The 21202-nt window shown below is 41.2% G+C and overlaps 1 protein-coding gene across 1 annotated transcript; it reads left to right on the top strand.

Moving 5' to 3' along the window:
* Positions 1-13985: 13985 nt before the first annotated feature.
* Positions 13986-20852, top strand: olfml1 (olfactomedin-like 1). The gene is made up of 8 exons (XM_086110152.1): positions 13986-14585; positions 17206-17309; positions 17413-17603; positions 17755-17858; positions 18054-18245; positions 19167-19347; positions 20214-20373; positions 20531-20852. The coding sequence occupies exons 1-8, from the start codon at positions 14352-14354 to the stop codon at positions 20685-20687; spliced, it is 1323 nt and encodes a 440-aa protein (XP_085966278.1). The 5' UTR covers positions 13986-14351; the 3' UTR covers positions 20688-20852.
* Positions 20853-21202: the final 350 nt, after the last annotated feature.

Raw genomic sequence — 21202 nt, 5'->3', positions numbered from 1 at the left:
GCTTGTTAATGTTGGTTGCAAGTATTTTTACTTGAGGAGAACAGTTTTTCTTGTTTGACAAAATTTGACAAAATTTCTTTGCAGCAAGAAAAAAATGTTTGCAGCCTTTTCGGAACCCTAAAAAAAACAGCAACATTGGCAAGCATTTGCCACTCCGTGAGGTAGAGGCTTAATTGTCAGTGCTAGGTTTTGACACCTAGTTCACCGTGCAGAGCAAGCCACACATATGAAATGTGTACGCGCAGCACGCAGCAATAAATGCTGTACCGGACACAAAGGAAGAAGAACTAGCAGGAAGTGTGTGTCAACATCATGACACACGTAAGTTGCGTTAATTGACATTATACACGGTGGAGATCCATCCGTCCATCCATTTTCTAATCCACATATCCTCATCAGGGTGGCGGGCGTGCTGGAGCCAATCCCAGCTGTCTTCGGACAACAGGCATGGCACACCATGAACCGGTTGCCAGCCAATCGCAGGGCACACACAGACAACCATCCATGCTCACAATCACACCTAAGGACAATTTCGAGTGCTCCATTAACCTACCATGCATGTTTTTTGGAATGAGGGAGGAAACCGGAGTACCCGGAGAATGCACATGCAGGCATACGGGGACAACATGCACACTCCACACAGGAAGGTCGAAGCCGGGATCGAGCCCTTCACCTCTGCACTGTGAGGCGGACGTGCTAACACCGTGCTGCCCACGGTGGAGATCAAAAGTTGAAAAAAAAAGAACAGTCTTCTCAGTGCAACACACGTCATAAAATATTGTACAAAGGAGCTTTCAAATTAAAGATGATATATACAACACAATCGATTACTCCAGGAAGCCATAACGAACAAATGGGTTTTACATTTTGTCAAATTTCAGGCCAGCAGAAGTGAATTTTCGACATGGGAAACAACCTGATATTTTTTAATGGAGCTGGAACCTGAAAAGGGCTGTGTGACCAGTTATTGTCATGAATTAACAATGCCCCATCCACTGTACTGCAGGGGTAGCCAGCGGGGTGCCAAGAACTTGGTTCCCCGCTGCGAGCCAGTGCTGCCCGCAGAGGACTTCCTCATGCACAAGAATAGTTGATGTACATGTGATCAATCTGATTCTTCATCCTGCCCGTTATTAATGACGATCGTATTGTGCCATGCTTTAGCTATCCCAAAACTGGCCATATTAGCGGTTATTTGAAACCTTGACCGTAAATCATCAAACCGGTAATCTGCCAATGCCCTGTCCTTTACTTTATCTCCTTGGAAGATCTACAGTAAACCTTGTACGCCAGTTCAGTCTTCTTGTCTGCTTGAGAGGTGACATTGCATGTCCCTACAATCAGCTTCTGCACATGGGGATCTGGCCCCCGAGACCTTTAGCCACCACCCAGGCTCACACTGCACATGACCCGCTTGGCCCATCCCATGGATGGTGAACCTATGGAAAGGGGGTCCCATGTCACCTCTTTGAGGTGACTGTAGGTCCGAGGATCATTGAGACACGCAAGTCGTTTCACCACAATAAGCCGATGGCTCCAGGAAGGGACGATCATCCACCATTGGAATAAACTACAGCTGAAATTATTTGTCAGGCCCATTCACCATTGACAAAGATTCCCACAGACACACTCTAAAATATGGTCAAAGGTCTTCTCAGAAGTACTATTAAGTAACATATTGCGGAGTCGTTGGGCTGTGGCCCTTAAAAAAATTGATTTATTGGACCACTCCTGGGGTTTTTTCAGTTTCGTGTTCATTTGAAATAGCTAGTAGAGCTAAAGGTACATTTGGTTGGATGAATATAATGAAGACAACAAAAATAACTCATAATAATCTAATATAAAAGCTGATATCTCACCATTTCCCATGAATTTCTTGATGAAAACCAAAATCACTGAAGTTCTTACATCATTCGCTGACATCAATGGTAATCCACTGTCGAAAGCAATGCTTTTAAGCATTCCATATTTATTTTGATTTCTTTGTCACATAATACACCTTTATTGGTACCAGGCATTAAAATATACATCCGAAAATATACATCGAGTTCAAACACAATTTATTTGATTTGTGTCATTTGTCCACAAGATATCGTTTATGTATTTTAAGTGTGCATTTGTGTATTTTTGAGAGGAGAATAGCGCCAGCCTCCCTTATGAAACACCTAATCATGCACACATATCACATTGATGCCAACACCTTTTCTCATCAACAGTTTAAATCTGGAAAAATGACAACTGTTCTGCGTTTGTTGTTCTTCTTGCCTATGATCTCAATTCTCATATTCTTTGCAGTGAGACCTAACATTCGGTTCAGTCGCAATAATGATAGGTGCACCTGCAATTCACTCCACAGATGCTCTGTTGTATTTCAGTTGTGGCTGATTCAAATTCATTATTGGAGGGGATGGAGCCAGGCTTCGAGCCAGGCCCAGCTGCCTCTGAGCAACACAACAGATCTGTTCACCTCCACACCGGCTGCTCTGTTCATCAAAGCTTGTGAAAGAGCAGCATCCGCTGATCAACAATGAGGTTAAAGGGATAACAAGTTTCATGATCGTGCTTCTGAATCGTAAATCTGAGGTGCAGTCGCAAATGTATGACTCCATCTACAAGTCATTGTAGGGTTGAATACATTGAATTCAAGTTTGCTGTTGCTTTTTGTCAGCCACGCTTGAATAATGTTTTTTTAATTATATAAAGTAGTCAAAAATAATTTCCATACTTTTCCAACTTTCAATAGTCTATGTAACTCTATGTACATACACTGTAAGACTTTCATCACAGCTCACTCAACTAAATCTGAAGACTGGAAGGGGTTTTCAAGTATCATTGAACTATTTGAAAGGTAAGACTTGAGAAAAATGATTGAGAGTAAAACTGATCATATTTAAATGAACACAGCTTGTCCAAAATAAAACATAGACCAGAAATTGAAAAGGCTTGCTATGTCTTTTACCTGGGTCATTTATTGTTCAGTTTGTATGGTGACCTTTGTGTAGGATTCAAAAGCCAAAAACAATGCTGGGTTTATTGCTTATTTTCATTGAAATTGGACCATAATTTATGAACATTTACTTTACAGGGCGCATCGAAAAAGATATTGGATTAGCCATTGAGACCACAAACATGACCGAACTGTATTATTGAGGTCATGAATAAAAAGAAAAATAGGGTCTTTTTTTCATGGAAATTTGATGAGATCTTTTGCTGCCACAGTCAATACTCGATGAGTTAAAAGCCATCTTAAGGTTCATATGCAATGACTCATTTTTCAGGCTTGTTGACAATCCCAGTCTTTTACTCCTGACAATTTAATAGCCTCAGAGGGAAAGTGAATCTTTTAGCTTACTTCATCCTTTTCATGGTTTGGGGCAGGAGCTGCCAAGGGAGCTTTCTCTTGGGCGGATGCTACAAATAAATGAATGAAATAAATATCATCGGACAAGTTTTAAAAAATGAACACATGGGGACCAGTTGTTGGAGAGGTGCAATTTTGCTGGCTAGGTGCTGTTGGGCAAGGCTTCATCAGCGCAACTGGTGCATGACTTTGTGCACTTCTTTCACTCTGAGGGCCCTATTTTCGTGCTTCGGGCAAGTCTAGCTCAAAACACTTTTTAATTGTATGCATGGGTGGACTTTTCTTTCTGTTTGGATTTTTATCGACGGGCGCTGGTAGAAATGGATTTTTGCGCCGTTGTAGGAGTGAACACTGCTGATATCATTTCCAACCAATTGAAGCTGTTCCTCTCAGTCCCCTCAAATTCAGCACAGGATTCAATAAATGTATTTCTACAATGATTCAGAGTTTACGTTGCATGCTGTTGTCCTATTTATGAATTACTGTATTGGCCCAAATATAAGACGGCCCCCTCTTTTTCAAGACTCAAGTTTGAAAAAAGGCTTTTTGAACACCAAATTAATTTTTATACAGAAAATAATTACAGTACATCTGAAACAAATGATTATAACAATATATTTGAGAGAAAAAGCATGTTATTTTGCCTCATTCAACTCTAAAGTGCAATCACATTCGTAAATGAATGGCTTCTGGTTTTTAAAATGGAAATTACATCATAACTTCTCCTCAGCTGCCCGTTAACCTGGCCGATCTTCGACCCACTTTTCTCCAGATTGTCGCTACTTTTCTCCATTTTCTGTTATCTCTTCTATTATTTTCTTCTCTTTTCCTTCTTACCACTATTTTTTGTTTTTCTTCTTTGTGCTACCGCTATTTTTATTTTTATTCTTCGTGGCAGTGGTTCGTTTTGGCCTGGGGAGTCAAGTTCAGCATTCGCTTCAATGATATCTGGCGCCATCTAGCGTAGTGAATGGGTATAATGTCTAGACCCAGAATATAAGACGACCCCCACTTTTTCAGTCTTATTTCAATGCAAAAAACACCATCTTATATTTGGGCCAATACGGTAAATCCATTGGCATCCACCACATGTCTGCCTATGGTCCGATCAAATCCACCAGAATGGTGGAATACCATATGTGCCACAAATTAGAAACTTAAGGTCTACTTTCTGTCACCAAATTGTCAGGTGCCTTGGGGTTGGGGATCGGAAACGTCTTTGGTCTGCCAGAATGCCCAGGATGGCATCGTGTGGAAGACCACTTCCAAACTCCCAAACACTGTAAACTAGACTTGCCTCAGCACAAAAATGAAGGTGCGTGAGTTATTTTGCGAAGCACATGTGTGCTGTCTACAAAAATAGAGCCCTGAATCTCTGCTTCCATGCTTGCAGGTGTGTGATCTTATTCTATGTGTGATGTGCACACAAAGTCGATCGGACTCTGTGTTGACGTCCTACTTGAGGAACAAAAAATGAATGTAATAAATTAAAAGAATATTAAAAAGAATAATAATAATAATAATAATATAATAATACATTTTATTTATAAGCGCCTTTCAAGACACCCAAGGACACTTTACAATAACAAAAAACACAAAACAATATAAGCAAGCATTCTATGTCTCCATTGACATACACATAACAACAATTGAATGTTCCCATGCATAGGGCCCACTAATATATTCAAGGACACAATAGCAGCATGTCAGGACAAACAACTCAACTCAACTCAACTGTATTTATAGAGCACTTTCAAACAGCCATTGTTGCATACAAAGTGCTGTACATGGAGCAACTAACATATATACAACAATAAAGCAATAAATCAGTAACAAATATGGTAGAAAGCACCAAACAGTAAAACTAAGATCAAATCGGAGTCATGCTGAAAGAATACAAGATATTCTTTACACAGGTACTTGTTGGGAAAGGCTCCATCTTGTATGGATCAACATGGCCTTGAAGGACAAGTTACTTTCACTGTCTGCAGTGGCCCTATAATGAAATCTAGTTGGGGGGTAAATTAGATTTTCAGACAAAGTATATTGCATCTGCTCTGCTTTCACTCTGTCCTGACACTCTGGCTCTATTTTCCATGGCAAGTGCAAGTCTGGTGCTAGGCACAGTCTAAATCTGTGCCGGGGGAGGCTGGTTTTGGTAATTGCGATGCATGAAAACTGGTGCAGCATGGGTTTTAAAAAAGGGCATTTTGCATTGTTGTGAGCATGAAGACAACTGACTTGTTTCAACACCACTCGGGGCGGCTCGTCCCATTCCATGAGGGGCACTGATCGTACTTGGCATGGTAGAACAAGGCACTAATTTGCTTGAGTCTTGTAGCAGACCAAGGTGTGCAAAGTCTCCTTAAAAGGAAATGCAAACAGACCTACATTAGGGGATGAGGTAATGTTTCCCCCAGAGATCGCAGAACTGTTCAGTGGGTACTTGCAAACTGCCTTCCACCCCAATCATTCATGTCCATGTGTCACCACTCCAATCGCTTCCCTCCGTATTCCAAAGCTGTGCCACAGCCAGTGGAACGATTTAAAAAATATATAAAAGATGGTAATAATGATGCGTTCAATTAATTGGCCCTTCTCTGGAGACACAGTGGGGTTCACTGGCGAGTCAGTGGTGGCCAACTGTGGGAGGGGCCAAGTGGGTCAGGTGCAGTATGAGCTGGGTGGTGGCCAAAGGAAGGGACATTTATTCTCATTCAAAACTGCAAGACATCCATCCATCTATGCATCCATTTTCCAACCCGTTTTATCCTCACAAGGGTCGCGGGGGAAGCTGAAGCCCATCCCAGCTGTCTTTGGGCAGTAGGCTGGGAACACCCTGAACCGGTTGCCAGCCAATCGGAGGGCACACAGACAAACAACCATCCACGCTCACACCCACGCCTAGGGACAATTTAGAGTGTTCAATCAGCCTGCCATGCATGTTTTTGGGATGTGGGAGGAAACCGGAGGACCCGGAGAAAACTCATGCAGGCTTTGGGGGAACATGCAAACTCCACACAGGAAGGCCGGAGCCAGGATCGAACCCAGGACCGCTGCACTGTGAGGTCGACGCGCTAACCACTCGCCCTGCGAGATATCGAATATATTATTTTTTATGTTGACTAAGTATGATCTGCGTGGAATACGGTCTTCAAGTGCCCCCTTCACAGATTTGCAATCTCCCTCGTCAGCTTTATATCACCTGCCCATAGAGGTCTGTTTGCAGTTCCTCATACACGTAAATTGGATGCCACAACCTGCCATGAGACACGAGCAAATCAGTTTATTCTTCCACCATGTCAAGACTGCGTCTCTCATGTGCTAATTTGCAAGCGAATGAGAGGAGCCACTTTGATTGGTAGCGAATAGAGTTGGTTGTGTTCATGCCCACAATGGTGCACAACGCCCTTTTTAAAATGCATCACGCTGGGAACACTTTCTGTGAAAATATCAAAATTCGGCCAAGGCTGCTTCCACACAGAGTTAGACCACACCTCATGCTAGACTTATGCTGCACATTTTCATTTTAATATCATGCCTGAGCTGTGGGCTTCTCAAGTTTCTGGTACTTCCATTACTGTCATATTGCAGTCATCTCAAGACTGAAAAATTCAAGGATGTAACTGATAAAGAAAATGTCTCAGAGAGGTAACAATGCATCGTGACTTCATTAGGCATAATTAATTTATATACCTGGGATTGGCTTGGCATTCAACAGCCTTGTCGCAGCAGGGAGCTTCACAGTAATTACATTTTTAAAGATGGGGGGCTGCAGGAGGTCCGACTATCCACAAAGAGACAACTTGAGTGAGAAAAATTGAAGTATTGCAGTCGAAAAAAACCCTGACAGTGTGTCAAAGGTAAAGTAAATCCTTTCCCGATTGTCATTATAAATTGGCAGTCTTCTGAAGATGATCGAACTTAAGTATTATATATATATACAAATCTGATTTGTTCTTGATCATATTTGCTCTTTTTAAAATGAACCCCCCCCCCCCCCCCCCCCACACACACACACACACACACACTGGAAGCTGGGTGGATTTATAGTGGAGCCTTTTAATAATTTGTTACAGAGTTGAAATAGGTGGCATCAAAATAGAAATAAACTGTGCAGGATCTGTTGTAGGTATAAAAATTTAGGTTTAAAACGGTAAACTGTTACCAATGGTGCTCCGAGCTTGAATGGCATGCTCTGCAAGACCCCCACACACATGTGCCAGATGTTGCTGTAGATGGCTGTGCGGCATCTTCTCTGATGATGATGGGGATGAAGCTCCATAAGATTTGAGGTATGAACCTGATGTTGCATGCAAGTAGTGATGGTGAGATGAAGACCCTTGAAGCTTTCCATGCAATTGTTTTGACTCATGTGTCGAAGCTTCGAATGTGGTTCAATCCCTTCTGGCACCACCAGGTGGAAATTCAGTATTTCGGCATGAAGGGAGAGGTTTTCTGTTTTTAGGTTTACACTCATTATGACCTGAAATTAACATGGAAAGAGGGGAGAAAAATGCAGGAATGGATTATGTATTGTCATGGATTAAAAAATTCCTCCCACAAAAAGTTTTATTTGTATTCAAAAATAGTTAATTGACTGTTTTTGGGCTCACTCTGTTTCTTTTTTTTCTTAGAGAATCTCCCCCACCTTTGAAAAAACCCTTTCACGTGGAACAAATGAAACGGGGATGCAAGGGATGGGACTCCTGGATGACCTGGAATGAACCGGAACACTATCCAGACCACTCCTGTTTCCTGACATTTCAGTTATGTACGGATTAGAAAACGGACATTGTGTTGGAAAACTAAACAAATTACTACATACGATCGACTGTGAGATTCGAACCCACAATTTTGTGGACTCAAGACAAAAGCCTAAAACGCTGCACCACCACTGGCTGGCTGTAGAAGAGTCTACCTAAAGACATCCAAAAGCTTTGAATAACAACTACAGTATATACGTGTGTAACATACCGTAGCTCCAATGTTGATTCCTTGTCATCATTTAATGAAGTCATTTTTTGACTTCACACTGGCTTTTATTGAAGCAGACGTGACCGGCAGTGCAAGCAGGATGCGATGAAGGTACTCGCAAATCCAAATAAACCTACAAAACAGACGCACTGAGTCATTTTAAATGAGATCATTTCCAATCACTGAACCTGTATTGCTATTTGCCCAGTGCTTTTAGAGTTACAGGTATACTGTGTATGCACGAACGAAAGCCACTTGATAGTACATAACTGATTGATGGCCGTTTTATTTAATACTGTAATCATATGTCACGAAATCTATTGAGGCAATCATTGCTTGAGCTATTTCTACTAATGGTTGTATTTGCACGCAATTTAACCTTGAAACATTATTTCACTTACCGGTGCTGGGTTGTTCATGGCTGGTCTCCTTCTTCTCATAGAGGAACTACTTATGAAGCATCTATACTTCTAATTAGAATTTATATATGTACTAAATATTAATAGTATAGGAAAGTATGGATTTATATAGTTGGTGAACGTGATAAGAAGACTGTGATTCGGAGTGTATCTCATCTTTCACCCAAACTTAATTGAGATACAGCTTACTCACGACCTAAACAAGGACAAGCAATATGTGTATGGGTGGATGATCAAGGAATAAAATGCAGTCACTATATTTTTATAGCCAGCCATGTTGTGGGATCATCAAACAGTAGGGCTTTTTTTCACCTGTTCATATCTCCTTAAAGTCCGCTCTTATTCTTTACTATCTGCAACCTAAAATCATTACCTGGGGGATTTTAATATGACTCCACAAACTAATTTCAGAAATGAAGTTGGTTGTTTTTTTGTAGCATTGGGTTTTATTGCGGCCACAAAACAGCTGCTTTTACTGGACGTCCAGCTAATTTCTTGGAGATGGAAACGCCGAAACAAGGCCACAAGTGTACAGTATATGCTTTTGTCTCATCAACATACATTATAGGGAAAGACAAAGCTCAGACTCAGAGAGAGAGTCAGATGTCTTGCTGAGACATCATGGATATTTTAAAGGTCTCCTCCACAAATTGCGTTGAATTTTTCATGAGGCTACATCTGAACGTGTGTTCGGGGTAGTATGTACTGTACTGTATGTGCACATGTGACCAATCCACATACAGTGATATTGATTGCTACTCACAGAAAGAATATTTTACACATTTATGTATGTTTACTTACTTGTATTGAACTTGTATGTATTCGATCTACATTCTGTGTTTCAGTGTTTTCAAGAAGGCTTTCGATTGAATTAATTCATGGGTCATTGGAGTACATCTTAAACTCCAGCCCGAAAGTGCGAGGCAAGGGCTGTGACTGTCATGATTACATTCTGTTTAGCCCCCAGTAGATGGCAGGGGTGGAACTTCCTTTCAGCAGCGCACCTGTTCCCCACGCACTCATTATGATCACGGACTAGTGAAGGACTCTCACTTTGACCGTTCATCGTCGCATAATTTGCCTTACACAAGTGCTGTTTTCCCAGACTAATGTTAGTGTGCCTCACTCAGTTCTCTTGCCTTGTTTTGTGCCTTTCATTGTAAGTAGTTTCCTTGGTTTTCATTGTATAGATATTGTCGGATTGTATTTGTTGCAAATGGATCCTCTTGTCCTTTTATGACAAGCTATTTCCATATAGCGCTTCCTTGCCATTTGCAAGCACTTTTTGACCTCGTCGTTATCCTAGTTATTTTACCAGCGTCCTAATTTGTACTTGGTCAGCCTCGTGCCTTCTTTCTGTCCTTTCCTGTCTTTCTTGACCCCCGTGTGACGATTGGTCGTCTGGCATCTGGGATGCTTTTCACAACCTCGATCATGAAAGTTCATGTTGTACAGCTACTGGTAGCTGTACCTGTATGTAATGAAAAATGTGCTTTTTCTGATTATCTCTGTGATTTCTCACACATACTCTGACAAATTACCATCATATCAGTTTATTTAATGGTTAGCCAGAACACAAGTCCTTACTAATGCTCGAAAAAATTAATTAGCACTGGCATTCCAACGATGCACATTACACCCTAAACAGTGAGGTGTCATGGTTTGTTATTTCACTACAAATCAAGTTGTCGTTAGCACTTAGTGGTTATCTGCACATTTTTGGACATCCAAAAAATGAAACAAAGGGATCGCTGCACACATGAGCCCAAGCTATGAATTGGCCTTTGAGGTCTATACAGGAGATGTTACTCAGCCACTTCGCTTGCCATATTTTCGACATTTCTTCTTCTTCTTAAGGAAATGTGTATCTTTTTCTCTCTTGGCACTATTATAACGCACTAAGAGTGCATCAGTTTAAGAGCAGCCGAGAAGCACGTTTTGCGATCAAATAAATAATTCCGGTGAATGCTATCCACCCAAGATGGTGAGTGAAAAAATACAAAGTGGAAGTGACATTACGTGCATGTGACCTATTAACAGCTGCAGCTGAGTTCAAAACACCACCAGAGCAATTCGTTTTGTGAAGGCAGGATTGCAGTTAAGGCCAGGGTACAAGACCGGCAGCGGGGATCCTGTCTGCTGCCCGAGCATAGCAACTCCTTGTGGACCTGGAAAATCGGCTGAGATTCCCATAACATATCTTCGGTGGATCTCTGAGCTCAGATATACCTCTGGTCTCCGGGGCCACAAAGAACATCCTTATCATGGAGCTGACGGCACCATGGGAAGACCACTTGGGGGAGGCGCATAAAAGAAAGAGGGCCATATCTGAACATCTGGTCATCAGCTGTCAAGAGCAGGGCTGGAAGGCAAAGTGTATGCCTTTCAAAGTAGTCGAAAGATGATTTTGGCTTGAAGAGTCGCCTGCACCGGCAATACATCGGAGAGTCTATTGCAGCCTTCCTCAACTGGCAGACCGCGATCCACGACCGGACCGCCGACCTCCTCTGTTCGGACCCTCGGCAAATTGTATAAAATAATAAATTCTAATGTGATTTTTACGTTATACATTTTATATTTTTAGACTATAATCTGCGCATTACCGCGATCGCTTGTTAAAATTATCCATTGTACTCTTTGCGTGCACTAACAGATGTATTGCAGAGGACCGCAACAGCGCGACTGTGTGTGTATAATGTTTTGACTAACTGGAGACCCTGGCTGAGCAGGGCATGTCGGCGATAACGATGAGCTGATTGGCTCCTCTGAACTTAAGGTGTGCCCATACATAAGCGTCAGCATATACGATGCGCTGATTGGCTCCTCTGAACTTAAGGTGTGCCCATACATAAGCGTCACGCATTCAAAATGGATGATTGTGTCAGGAAACAGACGCATGCGCGACGCCACAGTGTGCTCACAGCTTCAGCCCAGGAGAGCCGCACACAGACAATTAGACAAGACGAATTGCGGGAGCTTTCGATTGTGTGCAGTTTTGCTCCCGTCTACCCGGGGATCTTTGCAGCTGTTTAACAGCAGAATAGCGCAACATGGTAAATGAACATCCCAATGGCGTCCTCAAATAATATTTGCATGCCTCAGACATTGCATTCACCTTTAGTGGAAGAACAGCACTGCACATTCCTGTGCTCCCTTGTGTCCGTATTTAAAATGGTTCTGAACTCCTCTTCTGATATATTTTTCAGTGATTTCAGAGGGGATGTGAAAAGGGGAATTGTACAAATGAAAAGGATATTTTTGTTTTCATGTTTAGTATTTATTTTGGTAAAATGAGTATTTTGTTTTGCTTTTGTTAAATTAAGGGAAAAAAAGACAACTACTGTTTATGCCTCAACACAATACCTCTCATTATTTGCTGTGTACTGGCAAAGTGAATAATTGTTATTTTCACGCACCCCATTATTGGTTGGTTGTGAGGAGTGTTGATTTGTATAAGCTCGGCTTGACCATACTAAATGGGCATATAGCCCTGCTCCCCATGACCGCCGTGCATGGGACCGGACCTTGGTCTTATTTAAATAAATAAAAAAGTGGACCGACAGCATTTCTAGTTGAGGACCACTGGTCTATTCTGTGACTGTGTGGGTGGTCTTTGTATTTCAAGAGGTGTGCTGCTCTCTGGTGGATAAAATGTGCATAAACTTCAGTGGCCCAACCAGCTCATTAAAATTAATTATTTTCAATTGCCAAGTTCGGGCGACAATCCACAGCCTGCAAGTAACAGCAATGTGGAAGATTTGACAAGCATTAAGTAAACAGTACACTCATCTCACCCACGGTGTCTCTCGCACGTGCGTAGGAAGAATAATAAGAGAGAAACCTGATTTCTCAGATTATGGTACTCATTAAAGTCGGTAAATAAATAACTGTATAGAATATAACACGTAAGAAAGGGAAACTCTGGTATATATACCTTGAACATGATGAAAGGTATTGAGGGAGTATTAAAATTCACCCAACCTGAGGGGGTAACCTCATCGTTTTCAGTGCACGGACTAGTCACATGTTCATAAACAACAATGGAGGAAAGAGTCAGAGAAAGGTGTTTTCAAGATGGAAGTACAGTCACTATTTTTGCTGAAGTTTATTGCACACTGTGTTGTCGTGAGGTTTTGTAGCTTCAAAGACAGACTTAAAAAAAAAAAAAAACAAGGTGGCGAAGCCAAATATATTCCAGTTTAAAGAGAAAGTCACACCAGATTGTATGGGTGCAAGAGGTCCCCGAATGTAAACGTTAAACTTGTAAAAATATGGACATTATAAATGTTGAGCTTCACCTTTTACAATATCCATCCATCCATTTTCTGATCTGCTGATCTGCTGGAGTCTATCCCAGCTGTCCTTGGGCAGTAGGTAGGGGACACCCTGAACAGGTTGCTGAGTGTAACGATTAAAGTACCTTGTGATCGAATTTAGTTACCTTAAAAATCAGTCATTAATGTGCCTGCGGTCTGCCGGAACGGCGAGCCAAATGTCAACGCGCTGTCCACCAAATTGCTAAAGATGCGAAACCAGACTTGCTCACCAAAAAATGAAAATGTGTCCATTTTTATGCCGAGCTCTGTCAACTTTTTGTTACCAAAATTTCAGCTATGACGGGGGCGTGGCATCTCCTTTTGCCGGAACCCCCAGAAAGGTGCAACACGGTCTCAAACTCAATAGACAAGACTTGACCTGGCACAAAAATGAAGATGTGCCTGTTTTGACACCAAGTGCATGAGCGCCTGTCCACGAAAGTAGGGCCTTTGGTGTTTTGCAACACTTCAACCTAAATAAATGATGTAAGCAATGTAGCAGCCATGAATAAGATTGCTGGCTCGTCAACAAATCTCGTGCACGTGTATGTCAGTGCAAGGCGTGACTTTGGTCAAAGACAATGCGCGGAAGCAGTCAAGTGAGACTACATTCAGAATTTGCTCGCAATTTGAAAACCACAAACTCCCTCTTTAACCCTTTCAGGGACAGCAGTTACTACAGTGGACATCTTGTTATCAGGTTACAGGGTGCATGAAAGGGTTACTGATGGCTGTTTTCAGTTGATGCGCAGTTGATGCGCAGCCACTTTGTGGGAGAGTTGCGGATGTGTCATTGGGCCAAATCTGAAAAAATTAATAAAATACTGACCATTCAGCTGCTTCACCATCTTGGCTCTTTCTCACTATTTCCTACGTTGGTTGTTTTAAGATGACGGCCACCCCTTTTCTTATTTTTGTTGGTCATACCTCAAAAGCACTAACTCCAAGAAAGGGTGAGCGCAAAGGAGGGAGGCACATGTGGTCAGATTAGCAAGCAGAGAGGGGCTGGAATCCGTTACGTGCATCTGGATCCAAAAACCACTGGCCTCGGAGCAACAAATAAATCAGAAACAACATAGAATGTTCTGGAGTAACAAATCAAAGCAGCGCCTTTTCTAACGGTACCAAGACGAAAAGGAGTGGGAAGAACATCCATTTCTCAAGAAAACTTTCAACACAGCAGGACTATTGTTACGGATTCAAAACCCAAGGATTGCTGTTTTGTGTGTGTGTGCATGTGTGGGTGTGGGGCGTGGGTCTTTTCAGGCAACGTATTGAATGCAATGTATTCTGTGGCAGAGCTGCAGAATAATTGAACAAAGTTTCTTATTGAAACTTTGCAATAGATTCCGTGCTGCATTAGTTTACACGAGAGTGCAAACAATGTCACACAGAGAGCTTTTTTTCCTTTTGTTATGCATCTGTCTAAGTGTGAGTTTTGTCAAGAGCCAAGGTTCCCCCCAGGATGCCTTTATACTTCAGTACATGGAGAGGAGACTGACTCAGATAGAGGTAAGTGTGGGATAGTTCTCAATTTATATGTCATGTTTATAAGGCATGTCTGTATCCATTCTTCGACCCGCTTATCCTTACAAAGGTCACGGGTGTGCTGGAGTCTCTCCCATCAATCTTTGAGCGAGATGCAGGGTACACCCTGAACTGGCCGCCAGCCAACCACAGGGCATAAACAATCAAACAACAAATTCACATCTACGAACAACCTGGAGTGTTAGTTAAACTACAATACATTTTTTGGAATATGGGAGAAATCCGAAGTAACCTGGAGAAAACCCACGCAGCTACAGTTAGAACATGCAAACTCCACATATGAAGGCCGGAATCCGGATTTCAAGCCACAACCTCTGCACTGTGAGACAGATGTGCTAACCAGCCGTCCACAGTGCCGCCAAAGTGGGTTTGATGATGTTGCCAAATTTGCCTAGCTAGACTGTGATAGGTCGAGAGGTTCAGGCGAGGGGCTCAGGCTGGATTTCTGTTGTTGGTACATAGTTTTCAAGTTGACAACAGAAGGCAGAGTTTCATTTCACTGGCATCTTATGAAACGTGACATCCCATGGCATTACTGTGTGAATTTTGAAAGCAACATTACAATTCGGCTAGCCCTTCCATTCAAGAAAGAACAATTTACAATGGCCTGACAAAACTACAGAATGGTCTTGGATAATGACATTTTAAATAAATCAATCAATACCGTATTTTCCCCATTAAAATGCGCTTCACAGTCTAAGGTGCAGTTTCAATGAATGGCCTTTTTTAATTAAAACAGTTTTCATATGTAGGGCGCGCCGCATTATAAGGCGCATAGAATAGGTGCTACAATTGTAGCTGCGGTTGCGTTATGCATCCACTAGATGGGGCTACGCTGAAGGGAATACAATACAATACAGCTTTATTTATATCGAGCTTTCACAACCGCTGCAGCTGTTACAAAGCGCTTTACAGAACATTTAAATTACTATGTTCAAGACATCAGAATATTGATCCACATATAAGGCGCATCAGATTTTAAGGAGCACGGTCACAATTTGAGAAAATGGAATGCTTTTAGATTTGCCTTATAGTGTGGAAAGTACGGTAAATAGAATGAAGGTATTGAATACTCTGGATTGTAATGACTGTGCATTTACATTGTACATTAAAAGTAATGCATTAAAAAAATCACTCCAACTAAAAAAAACAAACCAGAAATGTATTTTCAATTGTGGTCCAATGCAATTCTATAACTCACAATGAGGTTTGTTCACACATCAGCAAGTATTTTGTTGATACTCACTCCTGAGCAAACTGCTTCATGTGAAGCATGCCTTCGTCAGTCTGTATGTTTCATCTGCTTCTACAGATGGTAAATAAGATTTAGGTCGAGGCTTGTAAAAACCTACTTGAGAATCGTCCAATGTTTTGTTCTGAGCCAGGATTTTGGCGTTTTAGCTGTGTGTTTTGGGTGATTATAATCTTACAGGGCCGATTTAACGTGTGACTAGTGGGCAACACATTTCGCTCCAGAAAACTTTCGTGGTCTTCGGACTTCATTTTACACAGCACAGATTCAAAAAAAAAAAAAAAAAGACGAAAGAGCACGAGAAGCTAGCCTCCTCAATGATCACACAGTCAGGAATGTGCAGTTTTTCTTTCGGTAAAAAAATGATGTGACTTGCTAAACTGCTCCACCTTTGACATAAGGACATTCTTCCAGAAGCTCTCTGGCTTGTGTATTTTGCAGACACCCCTCAACAGAGTTGGTTAGCTTTTTTTTTTTTTTTTTAAATTACTGTAGTCTCACTAATTTGTTTCTGTCCTATTATTAATTGTTTTACTACTTTGACACAACTGTTGTAAAAATTAACAAACGCCAAACCAACAAAGCTATAGTGTTAGCAAGATATATGCATGGTATTCTTTGGACTATGTTTAGTAGTTTTAAGTCCTCCTCTTAAAATGATGGCCTCAGTCATATTTTGAAAAAATGGATATATTTTTGTTTGCAACATCTTCATGATGCAGAGGCCCTGCTGCTAAAATCAGCGCAATAATTCAATTCTACATCTGAAACGAAACTATACCTAAAAATAATGTCATCAGAATTTGGTTTAGTTTTTCGTGTTTTCTGAAAAAAAAAACTTAAAAATGTCTTCAGCCATTATTTTAGAAATTTAGGAACATTAGTGTGTATGTGTTTCTGTGGGAAAAGTACAGTAAATACATTTACAAGGCTGAAAGGCTTATGGAGAGTACATCTTTGTGAAATGAGGTTGAAAAGCATTGAATCTGTACTGATGATTTTGTGCTGAAAAGTTGGTTATAACCTTCCCTATTCAAACACAGATTTTATAAAAAAGGCTTTGCCCCGTAAGAGCTCTTTGAAGCTGAGCAACCGCTGAGCAACCGCATTCAAACAAGAATGTTTTTTTCTTGCCTCCGTTTCCGCATTTCTGCTTGCAAAAGCAACAGTTTGGCGAGGGCTAGTTCATGATTTGATTGAATCATGCAAATTGTTGTGATTGGCCGACTTTGCTTCGAAAAGAGATGGTGCTTTTCCATGTCAGAGTTAAAGTTGCCTGACGTCAAACCCGTATTTACTTTTTCAAAAGTTCCTCTTTGTAATTGATGTCAGGAACGTCTGAGTCAATGTGAGCAAAACACCGTGACCATAACCCAGAAGACCTACGATGTTTCCTCAGAAATGAGAGGTCATCTGTCCACCTTGAATGTTATGAGGTACGACTTACTGCTGAATAATTGCCTTTATGATGAAGGACTCGTACGTATGTGGCACCAAGAAACAAGAAGCGTCCGATATGAGAAGCGATTTGCCCTTCAGATCAGAGGTGAGGAGCCAGCTGGACAGCATCTCTGCGCGTGTCGAGCGTGTGGAGAGAGAGCTGGAATATCTCGAAAACAAGATGCCCGCCCAATCTGACATTGAGATGGAGGAGGCACTGCTGGAACAACAGATAAAAGCAGCAGAACTGGATCAGCTCAAGAGAAAGGCTAAAATCAAAGTGGAAAATGGTATGGCCATACTGGAATATGATGGAGGACTGTTTACAGTATTAGGACATGTAGACCAAGAAAAATACAAGAAAAGGGCCAATTCAAGTAAGACCTTGCAACAGAAGAGCTCAATTCAAACATATTCTCTGTGTTCTACTGTCATTTCTAGATTGCAATGTAGCCTTGAGTCAAATTAAGTCGCTCAAAATGGTGAAGAAGATGGGGGATAACGCGGGCTCCTGGTTCAAGGACTCTGTTGCTGGAGCAGCCAAGGTATGTACCAATGTTTTGCAGCCGGCAGCAATCATGAGTCATTTGTTGTCCTTATTATCGTCTCGGCATTGAAGGGATGATGGCTCATGTGATCGCCACAGAGCAACAGTACAACGCTATTTATCAGGATGAGAGAAAAATGATTAGTTTGTCCACGGGACTGTTCACTTACATCATGTCTGATTATCCTTCAAGGTCTACCTGCTGAGTGGAATTCGTAACGACACCCTACTGGAATACGCATCTCTCCAAAGCTTCTCGGAGAAAAACGCCGTACCCCCGTTCAAAGTGGTCAGGCTGCCTTTTTCATGGCAGGGAACAGGTCACTTGGTCTACAATGGATTCCTCTACTACCACAAAGCAGACACACCCAACCAGATACTAAAAGTGTGTAAATGATATCCCGCCTCACACACATTAGGATGTGTTGTTCTTTCTGTAGATTTGTAAAATAGCCAAAGTCATGCAGCGGCCCTGCAGAGGGAGTGGATACTTTGGCAACAGAGGTCATTTCTTATTCCTGATTCATTTTAAAGTTGCAGTGGATTGCGTAATGTGGCTCTTGGCCGGAGACTGAGTGCACTACAAGTGAACCTGGTCATTGGGGACGATTATTTTTCCTGTTTTCTTTGCTATCCAGTATTATTTGAGGCCAGCAAGTGAAATTTTCGAAAACAAATGTCTGACTTGAAAGCACCTCAGAGTGCACCTTCCGTCATTCCATATTTAAGTTCTCTAGGGCACAACTGACCACCAAAGACAGTCTGGGAGGAATGCATCTAAAACACCAGTCCCACATAGCATACCTGCTTTGGTGATATAAAATAAAGATTAGATGAAAAGCAAAAGAAGAAAATGTTTTGAAAATTTAAAGTACCGGTATTTATTTGTCTTTCTCTGATTGAAACATGCTGTGTCGAGAGAGGTTGCTGTCCACCTCTTTGAATTCATTTTGTTCAACCATACAGTGGTCATGGTCATAAGTTAAAAAAAAAGAAAAGAAAAACAGTGGGATTCAGAACAAAATGACTATGAAACAGAAGGGTCAAATAATTAGAATTAAAATTGTGAACCCAACAAATGTATTGTCTTGAGACAACCAGACAATCAAGACAATTGACACGGGGACTGTCACCGGGGCTATACCATGATCAAGCTTTGCCATTACAGTTGAAAGGTATAAATTATGGATATTCTGTGAAAATATTGCATCGCCCAATTGATGCATGTTTCAATTGCAAATGCAGGGCAGGATTCTCCTATTTACTATTTATGTTAAAACTCAAACTTCCTCCATTTGTCTTTCAGGTTGACCTGTCGAACGGCACAGTGGTGGACAGCACCCTTCTTCCAGGTGCTGGTCGCCTCCCAGTGTACAGCTTGAATACCAACACCTACTTGGACATGGCAGTAGATGAACTCGGTCTTTGGGTCGTTCATGCTGACCCAGAATATGGAGGAAACTTGGTTCTAACTAAATTGGATAAAGGTAGAGTGCTAATGTACTTTGGATGTATTGTAAACCCTCAACTAAAAGCTTCCACACAGTGCTTCAACTACCGTATTTCCCACACTATAAGGCGCACCTAAAAGCATTACATTTTCTCAAAAACCAACAGTGCACCTTATAATGTGCCTTATATATGGATCAATATTCTGATTTCTTGCACACAGTATTTTAAATGTTCTGTAAAGCGCTTTGTTACAGCTGCAGCGGTTGTGAAAGCTCTATATAAATAAAGCTGTATTGTGTTTAATGTAGCACCATCTAGTGGATGCATAAGGCAACCACAGCCACTGTTGTAGCTTCGATTCTATGCGCCTTATAATGCGGTGCGCCTTATAAAAACTCCAATTGCCCCACGGGGATAAATAAAGTTTTCTGAATCTGAATCTGAAAATGAAAACACTTTTAGAATAGGCCATTCACTGAAGGTGCGGCTTATACTCCGAAACGCCTTATAGTGTGGAAAACACGGTAATTGTGTTTCCTTGAATTAATTAAATAAAATTTGCTTTTGCCCCTCAGGATGAAAATTGCAGGTTTTTCTGCTATGGAGCTGTAATAAGCTCTGCCATAACCATTTGTCCATCTTGCGCTACATTTTGGTTTGGTACATTGCATTGAGTTGTACGTGAGCAACACACAAGGTGACTGTTGCAAGTTGCTACATGAGCTCCATAACAGCTTGACATCAAAGCAGCAGGACAACCATGTAACATGCCAGAAAAAAAAAAAAGTGGCATCTAAAGCTAGGTAGAGACCAGAAGTCCTTTACACCAGCAGATTTCCAGTGGACTGTGTAGCACTTCCATGAAAACAAACAATCATTGATGACAATTATTCTTTTCTAGGAAACCTGGCAGTAGAGTACATCTGGGATACACAGTGTAAAAGTCAAGATGCTGAGGGAGCGTTCATAATATGTGGGACTCTTTATGTCGTCTACAACACACACTATGGTGGACGGTCAACTGTACAGTGTCTCTATGATATTCATGACACCATCCACAGGTAGGTTGGCCTTGTATTCCCATTCATCATATGTACACCCAAAAATATGCACTTTATATAAAACGTTTTGTACTCCAATTAAGCAGTGACCTCACTAGTCACACCTTTGCTAACTAAATAACCCTTTTTTTTTCTATGCCGTGCCATCAACTGGAAGCACTGAAAGTCCTGTGGTGTTCTTCCCAAAACGCTACACAAGCCACAGCAGCATCCACTACCACCCTGGAGACAAACAACTGTATGCTTGGGATGATGGCTACCAGACATTATACAAAGTGGAGACACGCATCAATGATCAAATTCCAGATAAATGACAGCTTCTTTTCCTTAAATAGTGATCATACTCCAACCAATTATTACACACCATAAGTATACATCAAACATATCAAATTCATGTAAATCACTCTTTTCTCCTTGTACTGCCAATAGGTCAAACAAAGGTTACATTTTGTATCTCAAAAATAAAGAGCATTAAAAGGCATGTGCGTTTTCATTCAAATTTGAGAGGCAAGTTTTAGACTATTCGTAGAAACTCTTCCAGCTTTTCAAAAACCTCCTGAATAAAGTTGAGAAATGCAAGTTTGGAGCATAAAGCAAAAGACAATGCACATGATAAAACTGGACCTCACGTCTTCTAATTTACTTTAAACTAGTCACCATTGTACAAAAAACAAAAATGTTTACAATAGTTTTTGGTTGTTCTTATGCAAATTGGGACCAAAACAACAAAAAGAAAATGCAGCCAAAGATATTTTTACTGTCAACATGTTTAGTATCGTAACAAACAAAAACACACGAAATCCCTGTGTCAAGTTAAAAAACATATGTA

This window comes from Hippocampus guttulatus, chromosome 4 (genome assembly GCF_054856545.1).
Source record: "Hippocampus guttulatus isolate MCC_2025c chromosome 4, RoL_Hgut_1.0, whole genome shotgun sequence".
Lineage (NCBI taxonomy): Eukaryota > Metazoa > Chordata > Actinopteri > Syngnathiformes > Syngnathidae > Hippocampus > Hippocampus guttulatus.
Note: the sequence above shows the minus strand (reverse complement) of the source record. Positions and strands in the feature narration are given on the sequence as shown.